This window comes from Phasianus colchicus, chromosome 1, assembly GCF_987193195.1.
Source record: "Phasianus colchicus chromosome 1, bPhaCol1.hap1.1, whole genome shotgun sequence".
NCBI lineage: Eukaryota > Metazoa > Chordata > Aves > Galliformes > Phasianidae > Phasianus > Phasianus colchicus.
The window spans coordinates 93,318,747-93,329,634 of NC_143436.1; the positions used below are offsets into that span (position 1 = coordinate 93,318,747).

Below are 10,888 nucleotides of genomic sequence, written 5' to 3' on the forward strand. Positions count from 1 at the left end.
AAAAATCATCATAGACTCCTCCTGGTTGGAAAAGACCCGTAAAGTCATCAAGTCTAGCCATTAAATGAAGATGTTGGTGAATAAAAAATCCCTTATTAGGAAGAAATACCTCCAGCAGGCAGGAGGAACACCCTTCCTCCATGTCAACCACTTTCAGGCAGCTGAGAGAGGTGGGCATTGACACGGTCGCAGTGCCGTACACTTTGATTTTGGTACACTTTGATTTTGATGCAAGCGTGGGGCCTGTGCGTTACGTGGCACCCCTGAGGCCGAGTGGAGCTGCTTACTGACTTAGCGCGCACAGACGCGCGGCATCTGAAAGTTGGCACAAGTGAAAGCAGCAAGCGGGCTGGAGCCGGTGGCTGCAGCGCGGCAGCAGGCTCGCTCGTTCCTCCCGCTGCTCACGCTCGCACACCAATACCCGCGCGGGACCTTAACGCCCACGGCCCGCTCCTGCCTGCCTGCCTGCGGGGGCAGCAACCGGAGCGCGGCCACCTCGGGCCGGGCCGGGTCGGGCTTGAGGGGTGGCCCCGCCCCTGGGACGGGCCGAGCCGCCCCCGCCGGGGCGGAGGGAGGCGTGGGCCGCCGCCTGCCGCCGCGGGGACTCGGTGGCGGGCTGCTGCTGGCGGCGATTCGCGTCCCCTCCCCGGTCCGGCGATGTCCGGCGGGGGCAGCCGGCGGCGGGCCGGTCCCTCCTGGCCCAGCGCTTTCTCCCGCTTCTTCGCCAGGAGCCCCCCGCGCCAGGAGGCGGCGGCGCCCGGGCGGCCGGCGGGCGCGCACAGGTAGGGGCCCGCGCGGCACGGCGAGGTCGGCTCCGCCGTCCCCCCTCGGCCCCGTCCCGCCCGGGGAGCGCGGCGGGCTGAGAGGACGTGGGGCGGAAGGGAGAAGCGGCGGGGCACGGGGCAGGTGGGGCCCGACCTCCCTGCGGGGAGCCGGCCCCGGGGGGAGCGGCTCCTTCTGAAGCCGGGAGACTGCCGGCACGGCTCCTGCCTGCCCCGTCGGTCGGTCGGTTGCGGAGGTTTGGGGTTCGGCGCGTCGTTTTTAACGCAACGCTACTTTGGGAAGGGTGAGGCGAGCCGGATGCGGGCTGGAGTGGACGCTTAGGTTCTGGGTGTGCGGAGGAGTTTCCGTGGGAGCTCAGCTCAGCGAGCATCAGCGCTCGGTCCTGGCGCAGCGCAAGCCCTGAGCCCTGCCGGCAGGGAGCCCAGCGCTGGGGGTCAGCCGGCGTGCGGCCCCGTCCGCGGGGACAGAAGGCGGCCGGGGTGCGGGCTCGCTTCCTTCGTACAGCATTCACACCCCTCCGCGTTCTCCCGGGCTGCTCTAAATCGGATGGTAATGCGGTATAAATATTAGTGGGGTGTTTAAGGCTCTATGCAAAATATGTGGTCTCTGGTAACCTGGTTGTTAATAATATAATTTTTTCTTTTTTTTTTTTTCCTTTTTAAGTACGGAGAGTACTAAGGAGATGAAAAAGTTCTGTAACATCTCGTGCATTTCTTCCTCTTCCTTTTTTTTTTTTTTTTCCTGCTGGCTGGTTTCTACATGTAGATAGGAAAGAACCACAGATAAAGTTTCCTTCTGCTTCTTGTGGAGTCTTATTATTGGTCTGAGTGAATGAGCATGTTTTTGTGGTGAGGAGGTGTCAGCTGGCAAGGCCTCATTTCCTCAGGTGTACGACTTATTCATTTTGCTTTTAGCATGTCGGTTTTAATCGTTTTGAGTCATTCTTGTTTCTGCACATGTTTGTGCCTCCACAGGCAAATAAGCAAACTTTAATCAGGTATCTTGGTGGTTCTTTCTTACCAGTCATGAAAAATTGCAGAGTGCATTGTTATGTTACGCTGACTACCGTATGTTCTCTTTTTAGGTGGTCTTGTAAATGGATTGTGAAAGTATTTAACTTCAGGGTTTTTTTTTTATTGTACCACAACTGCTTTGCATTTGACACACCAGCACATTGCCAAGGATCCAGCAGCCTTTCTCAAGCACAGATATTTTCATTTCCTGCAAAAAAAATCAGGAGTGATGCTGTTGAATCACAAGCACCTTCACCACTAAGCAGCACAGCATCACCCCTGGAAGGGTGGTTGAGATGTGGCAGAAAGTAAAGGCTTGAAAGTGGCTTGGGACATGGAGAGGCGGTAGCAGAGGTGTTGCAGAATCACTAAGGTTAGAAAAGACCACTAAGACCACCCAGTCCAACCACCAACCCATTCCCACTATGCCCACTAACCACATCCTTCAGTGCCACATCCTCACAGTTCTTGAACACCTCCACGGACAGTGACTGCACCACCAGCCTGGGCAGCCTGTGCCACTGCCTCGCTGCTATTTCAGAGAAGAAATTTTTCTTCATATTCAACCTGAATCTTACTTGGCACAACTTGAGGCCATTACCTCTCATCATGCTTCCTCCTCACCAGCTGTGGCTGAGACTAAACAAAAAAGCCCGGTGGTCACCTGGGTGAGGGGAGCAGGGTGATGCCGATTTGGTGGTTTGTGAGTGAGATATGCTATCTGTGGTGTGTCCTCATGGTAGACCTGCAGCACATAACTTGGGGCTGGAGCCAGTTATCTTCGTGTAAATCACAGTTTCATTTCCTGCAGCCAAGACTCCTGCCTTTCTCGAGCGGTTCCCAAGAGGTATGAGAAGGCTCGGCCTCCTGGCCTTCTGCATGACCTCCCCACACGGGGCAGTCACTGCCGCAATTCCTCTCGAAGCAAGCAAAATTCCTGCAGCTGAGAGGAGCCCAATTTGGTATGTTAAAGAGCTTTTTTGTTGCACCAAGCTGCGGGCGGTGCGTTCGCCTGGAATGCTGACGCTCTCGTCTTTGGTTTCCACTGACAGCCTTCTCCATAGATTAGCGTAATTGCATACATTAGCAGTGCCAGGCTGAAGTGAGCGGCCCAGGTTGGCTTGATGTGCTGCTTCAGTGAGCGTTGGGTGCGGAGGAATAGATTGCTGAACAATGGGGGAGCTGAGGCTCCTGTGTGTTTGTTGTTCAGGTGTGGAGAGCAGGAGGCGGATGGGGAATGTGGCTCTTGAGAAGCCTTGTCAGGACATATGCGCTGTGGTGATTAATTTCCTGTTGGAACGATGCACGTTGGAACCGGATCAAATCAGAAGTGTGTAGCATGAAGCTTTTCTGTCGAGATACTGTACCTGGTGTTGAGTTTCAGAACAGCAGAACTACCAAAGAGAGGGATCAGGAGGTGGAGTGCAGTGGTGTGCAGGGCCGCGTATATCTGCAGTGTATCTGCACTGACCTCTAGAGAAGTGCATCACATTTCATGTATCCTGTGCTGAATATACTTATTTGTAAATTTTGCAAGTGTGAGGGGATGAGCCCGTCACGTCCAAAAGTCATTCTCCACCTGCTCCTTACCACTGGTCTGCACTGATTATTTCCATCAGCAAGTGTCATGGTGGCAGAGGACGTCTGTTATGGACTCAGACTGCTTTTACATACAAGTTAAATAAATGTGAATTATCCTTCACCTAATGCTTGCCTTTGTCATTGCTACTTGCTATTCTCAATAATATAAAATAGACACTGTGGTTACAAATACCTGTCTTGGGGCAGTCTACATCCCAATGTTTGGAAAATCCTATTTGATTTTCATAATTCTAACAGGAGTCTGATTTATTCAGTTAGTTATTAATACAGGTTTCTTTAGACTACCTGGATGAAGATACAGCTTTTACAAGACAGTCTCTTGCATAATTCTTTCAGGACTGCACAGCTGCCATGCTTCAGCAATTGTCCTGTTGAAAGTGAATGTGACCTACTAGGTCACCTTTAGAAGCTGGAGGTGTGAAGTTTCACCAGTAGCTTTAAGCCAGAGCTACCACCAAAATTTTATATATAGTTTGCACTTTATATTGTGTAGCAGATTCATTTCAGGTTTATCTTTTTCCCTCTAAGTGCCATTAGTTGGTCAAATAACTACCAGCACAAGTGGGCCTTTGTTGGGCTTGTCGAGATACTTTTTTCTGTGTCGCTGAAGTGTATCAGAAACATCAAACAGGGAAAAACAACCTTTTATTTGGTTTCAGAGAGCCTTTTTCTCTCTCTTTTTTTTTTTCTTAATCGACATTATTGTTCCGTTCATCCATTAGTTTCTAAGTGAGAGCTTTCAGGGGTGGAAGAACGTTGTTTATACTGCCTAAGGAGAGATTAGAGAGTCCCTTTCTTCCTCTGGGCTTGCCAGTCATTGTTCCTGTTTATAAAGCGCATGTATTTTTGTAGTGGCTTAAAAAAAAAAAAAAAATGTATTTGGGAACTACCAGGAATGGATTGAAAGGGGAGCAATGCATTTCAAACTCATTCACCCAACAAGGCTTTGGATGTCCCCTCCCTGGAGGCATTCAAGGCCAAGCTGGATGGGTCTTTGAGCAACCTGGTCTAGTGGGAGGTGGCCCTGTCTATAGCAGAGGGGTGGAATTAGGTGATTTTAAGGGTCCCTTCCAAACTAAATCGTTCTATAATTCTGTTTCTTCTAAACTTGCTACCTCCTGGCTGGTTTTGATTCATGTGCTATTGGCATCTTAGAAGAAATCCATTGTTTGCTGGAAAAAAAAAAAAAAAAACTCTTTTTGCATAAAGACACTCTTCCTTTCAAAAGGCAAAGGGACATTTTGTTATTACTATTAAGTTCCAGCTCGTTTATGAATGTGCAGCAGAGGTGATGGTTTGTGGAACCAGCAAGAGGAAGACTCCAGTTATTTAGAAGAACTCAAACTTACCAAAGCATGACACGTTATGAAAAGTTTCTGTTCACTTATGTTTGACCTTTTTTCCGTTTCTTTTTATTTCCTTGATCTTTCTGCTGTGACTGTTATCTCAGGATGATTCAAAAGTGTAGCAAAGATCCTGATTCAGCAGATTACCAAAATGGTTGCCTACACTTATTCTGTATCATGCTACAGAGGGGCTCCTTGTTTGATTAAAATTAGGTGTAGATGCCAATGTCTCGTGGGAGCAAGACCAGAAGGAGCAAGCTCAACAGCTGGCCTTGTGATTGTGAGACATTTCCTAGAGGAAATGTTACTGGAACATTAATTATAATGGTAGCACTCCTTAAAAGAAACAGACCTACTTTTTATGTGTTAACAATGCTGTCTCCTTCCAGTTACGTTTGTAATTATTGTCAGATATTCAGAGTATCTATAAATCATTGGTTTTAAGGAAGTCTAACGGAGGTGAAAACTAATCCATCAGCAGGTGAACAGAAGACTCGCAGGTGGGGAAAAAACAAAGCTCAGGAATATAGTGCTGTATTTCTGATTATCAAAACTTCTTACAGAGATGACCCAACCACTTCTGTTTTCTGAAGGTTTTTTGGACTGCATGCAGTTCAGTGTGTGCTAGTGTATACTGTTATGCTTCCAGACAGTAGCAGTGCTACATTGCTTACCCTGTAGGCTTTCCTGAGGATATTACTGCATCTGTTCTTTCTATTATTATAATTTTCATTTCTTAAATCATTTGTACTAACTTTACAATATTACATAGTATTGCTTTTGAAGGACTTGCTGCATTTTGCTGGTGACCCTGGTGTCCTTTGGTTGTTTTTCTGTTCCTTTTCTTATTGCCTTCTATTATAAATTTAGTTAAACCCTATTTGTCAAGAGCAAAGTAAGTACTTTTTTAATGTCTTCCATTTTCTTGTCATTTGTAAGCACCATTGCTGACCCCCAGCCCTTCAAATATGTGTCTTTTGAAAGTAGTTGTATAATGGCCTGTATGTTCTCTATTAACTCAATAATTTTAACCTTAAATAGTTTCTGAATCTGCTTCTGATATTATACCAGGTCTAATATGTTAGCTGCAAGAAACATTTATTTCATAAGCATGCTGAAATCTTGAATGAACCTCTCAGGCTAGCAAAGACAGAGTAGATTCTATATTAATGATTGTTACTATGCTTGACAGATGTCAGAAGAAAAACCTTAGTGTAATCTGGTATAATCCTCCTGCCCAGTGTTGAAGTAGGCCCTTCTCAGAGATGTTTTTCTTTCTTTTCTCTACCTTTTGTATGGCTGTTGAATTTCCTCACGTGTAAAACAGATTAAGTTATTCACCAAGGGCGATCAGGGGCCGTCATACTTATTTCACTTAGTTCCAGCCTTTTAAGTTGAAAGGGACTTGTTTGATGTCAAGAAATGGTTTTTGCATTTTTAACATAAATTTTCTTTGTAAAATGTGTCATTCAGTACTTTTATAACATCTTTATTTTTCATGGGTTTGTTTGTTGTTTGTTTGTTTTTTTTTTTAGTTTGCATTTTGAAAGAGGATTAACAAAATCTCTTCATTTTGTACTGGCACATTCTGTAGCTCGCTTAGTGTATGGGAAGCAGCAATACTAACACAGGGCATGAAGCTGACCTAGCTTTACTATGCATCAGACCGAAAGCAGTATGTAAACAAGCAGCATAAACAGGTCTGAGAAGAAAAATTGTTTCAGTTTCAGTAAAAATCTCCTAAATTCCTTTGTGCTCTCTGTAATCAAACCAGTTTTCAAGTGGGATTGTTTAATTGAACAGAATATGTTTTATGCTATTTCAGCGCTTATATTGGTTGGTTGATTTTAACACTTCTTTTGCCTGAGTTCCTCCTTCTTTTGCTTCCCTTTTCTTCATCCTTTACCTTTCTGTGGCTTCTGCGCCTTTCCCTCTCACTTCCTTTATTTGTTTTAAGTAGTTGCTTTGCTTTCCTTTCATGTTCTGATCTCAAACTCACTGGCTTGTTTTTAAAATTTCCATTTATCTTAATGGCTCCTCCCTGCGTGCGTGGCTTACATGTAAGCACAAAAGTAGGAGCCAGGAACTTCACATTTAAATTTCTGTGTAAACACTCCCTCTCTCTTCAAGACAAGCCCTGACAGCCTTGTCAGAAATTGCAGTAAGGCTTTGTCACCACTGCTATGGTTTCCGTGACCAGTGTTAGTCTTGGGAACCTTGCTGAGAAGTTGGCTATAATTTATCTTTTTGAAGCTTGTCCAAAAGAGCTGTGTTCTATTTCGTGGAGGGTGGGGAGAGAGAAAATAGTTCGGTGGTTGTTGCTGTTTTCTGTTAAAATACTAGCATCTTTATTTTCTCTTACAATGCTGCTGTATTTTGACTGACATTTGATGAAGATGTTTGTATGAGTCTTCATTGCTTTCTCCCCAAGCTGAAGATGCATCTTCTTGCCACTGGACTTTTCAGTGATTTTTTCCTTTCGATTCGTTTAACAGATGTTATTCAACATACATGCCAAAACCTTGACTCTTAAAAATTCTGTAAACACTGTTTGTAGATCAGGTTTGGACAGTTCTCTGGGCTTCACGGGACATGGATGATTTCACAGGTGTGATTTTAAGGATCTGGAAGAAGGTATTGGCATTTCAGTTATGGTTTTATGTCTATTCTGTGTGGTTGGATTAAAGGGGAAGGATTGAAAAGTTGATTTGTCAAGTCTTCCAGGTGAGCTGTGAAGTTAGTAAGTGTGATGTTGATCCTAACATTGCTGGAGGATGGGAAATGTCAAACATGATTTTGTTGATGAGCTTGTTACTTTAGTTGATAAACTGCTGATGTATTAACTTCAGACTCTTTAAGGCATCTGGCCTGGTATGATGCTCCAATTAAAGTATTTACAAATGTAATGGTGGCAGAACAAACTAAGGGATATGAAGAACTGGATGTGGAAAATAATTTTCTATGTCTTTTATGTGATAAAGTTTAAGTATTTTTGAATCGATCAATGTAATATCTGTACAAGCAGTTTGAAAGAAGAGAAGATTGTAGCTTGGGAAGCTTGCAGATGAGTAGAGTGTATTTTTATGGGCATTTCCATATAGATGGCAATGTTGCAGAAGCAAATGAGGTTGCGTTGAAGTGGTTAGCAGTCACTGAACGGGAGCTGCCAAAGCAAAATGATGGCTTAGATAGGAAAATGTGATTCTCAGAAGTATAAATGATAAAGTATATGTATTCTGTGGCTGAACTTTAGTTACTAGTGTAGTGAGTCTGGTTAAAACATTCATGTTTTACTGTGAAAAAGGTACCAACAAACTAGAAAAGGCTCTGAAAAGAGGTCCAGAACAATTTGATGTCTGGAAAAGCTGCCTCACAGAATAAATTTGAGTAGCTCAATAGCATTTAGTTTGTCTAAGAGTAGGTTTTGAAATAATAGGATTACCGATTGAGGCATGGCTTTGCCTCGAGGTACATAACTGCAAGGGAAATTAGAGTTAAGTGCTTCTCATCACAGCAGACCTGTGAGTTGAGGAAGGTAGATGTAGGTTGATCGCATAGAAGAGAGATGAAGCTTGACAAATTTGGACTGGCAGGCCAGAGTTTTAGTAGTGACTTTGTGGATTTAGTAGTAGTAAACATGGAAAGATGTTATGTACAAATACTGTAGATTTTTCCATTGTTCACTGTCTCTGTTTCTTTTTATTTTTTTAATTAATTTTTTTTAAATTAAAACTTGGCATCTTTCAGGAAAATGTTATAGGTGTAATGCAGGTCTGCATAGGTAAGATTTTGTGATCTAGATTATTTGGGAGGCCAGATTCAGTAATCATAATGGTCTGTGTGGCAAGTAGGGCAACTGGTGTGTATATAGAAAATATTACTCAAAGGTCTGAATTTTTAGCAGTCTTCTTTATAATTGCCACTTAGAAGCAGGAACAAAGAAGAAACCAGTACCGGCTAACCTATAACTTTTTGCAGATGTATCATAGAAGTGTCATAACTACTACTGGTCTGTTCATGTGGTTTAAGAATCCCTGTACTGTGCTGAAACTTCATGATGACTTTGGTCTTGCGCATCTATATTTGATAGTATTACTTGACTGGCAACCTTCTTCATGTTCACACTCTTCAGGGAGGCTCACTCACAGCTTTGGTTTAAGGTGATCATATTTTCTTTATCAACCTTTGTGTTCTGTAGGTTCTTTCAGAAGGTTACCACTGAACATGTCACTATCTTAGCACTAAGTAAAACTGGAAAGAACTGATGACATCAAGACCAAATGCAGTGCAGCTTTGCAGAGAGGAGTGCTTGTTTTTTTTAGAGAGAGATAAAAGGCAGGGGTCAGAAACTAGAATAATGTCTGAGAATGCTGAAATAAAGGTGAGAAAGGAAAGACAAAAATTCCATTAGCCTATGTGATGACTGCACCTGAGGATGAATTGTATCAACGATACCAAAACAAAGACGCATCATCTTGAGGAAAATGTTAAAGAATGCCTGGAAGGATATATCACAAGCAATATCATTAAACATGCAGAGGTCAAGCTTAGTTAATTAGTGTTGTATCAGTAAGGCCAAATGTAGCAGCTTAGGGTTGCTTGGTATCCTACAACGCCTTTCAGGTTAGGTGTTCTAATACAGTGATAAGTCCTCTCATGAAATGGCTGCTGTTTTTGTGTTGATCCGAAAAGGAACCGAGCTAAAAATGGGCAGTATTAACTTAATGCAGTGTCAAGGAGGGTTTGGCTGTGTGAGGAGTCATCTGTTCCTCGAGAGAGGCAAAATGATAGTGCTCTCACCTCTCTGGCAACATCTTTTTATATCTTGGCTTCATAAGAAGTAAATTCTGGACCCACCGTGTTGGAAATGACTTCTGTTTGCACAGTTGGAGTATTCCCTGGTGGGAGCAAGAGGCAAAGGCAGCATCTATAAGTACTGTCAGGATATTGCTTGAGTTGAGCTTTATCCAGCTGTCCCAGTGTCCTTAAGGGGTTGCCCGTTAATTGCCCCATTCTCAAACAGGAATCCGTAGCAGGTACTTTGTAAAAAGAAGGTAAAATGCCACAGTAGTTAGCTTCAGTTTAATAAGCTTTGCATCTGGTCAGTCTTATCACAGCGCGCACGTTTGTGCTTCATCGCACTTTCATACTGCCTGTAGCTTTTTTTATCTAACACAACATGTTCACAATCTGCTGTGTGCATAATATGGGTGAGGTTAGCTAATAGAGGAAGAGAGGGTGGGCTTTTAATTTGCAAGTTCCCAGGGATTGTTGTGAAGAACAAAGCTGAAGGAAGTAGACTCCTGGTGCTGCACAGAGGTGCTGCGAGGGCCTTTTGAACATGTAATTGTTTATAATTGTCTTGTTCTGTTTTTAGAGACAGTTGGAAAATATCTCACAAGCCACGTACTTAAATTTGCTCCCTTCAGCTCTTTCTTTTTTGACTCCTATCCCTCTTATGTGTTAACTGGATTTGAATACTTGTCTGCTTTTCTGTGTTTTGTGTGAGCAACCTTACCGTATATGTCCCAGGATATAAACATTTTTCTCACCTATAAAAATCTGTGACCTTTCCTATGTAAGTGTTATGATTAAAAACTTGGACCAAAATCTGCTTCTGATTCAGACACCACCTGTCCTGGTATTACAGAAAGGTCAGAACAGATTTACAGCAGCAGATGAACAAAAAGCATTAGAAAATCACACAAAGAGAAGTTTGTGCAAAACGTACAGAATGGGGTCTATTTTAACTTGTATTTAATTTCAAATATTTAAAGAAGTGCCACTAATCAGGATGCATTCTGGCAAGATAGTAGGGAAAATCAGCAAGACAGTCAGAGGAAGAAATCCCTCTGCCTTCACTGAAGATTAACCCATCTGTGTCAGATGCACCAACAAATGATGAGCAAAAGCATGTCAGGCAGAAATAGCATAGGAGGGCAGTAGATTACTTGAGAAGTAGCCAAAAATCTTAGATTCTAATCTTAATTTTAACAGTATCTTTATTACTCAGGACAATTATTTCTATGCCTTCTTTTAATTATTGTTTATAAAATGAAAGTAGTATCTGTCTATATGTAAAAAAGCAGTTGCAACCATCTGTGAGTGACAGCCTGTATAGGTAGGAAGTCCGTGAAAGCACCG

General features: G+C 43.4%; 1 protein-coding gene across 1 annotated transcript in view; it reads left to right on the forward strand.

Moving 5' to 3' along the window:
• The first annotated feature begins 568 nt into the window (after positions 1-568).
• The window catches only part of CRYBG3 (crystallin beta-gamma domain containing 3), a 91,860-nt gene continuing 81,540 nt past the window's right edge, over positions 569-10,888 (forward strand). Inside the window, exon 1 of the mRNA XM_031612574.2 lies at positions 569-782. Coding sequence (XP_031468434.2) covers positions 658-782 — 125 coding nt within the window. The 5' untranslated portion in view covers positions 569-657. The remainder of the gene's footprint in view (positions 783-10,888) is intronic.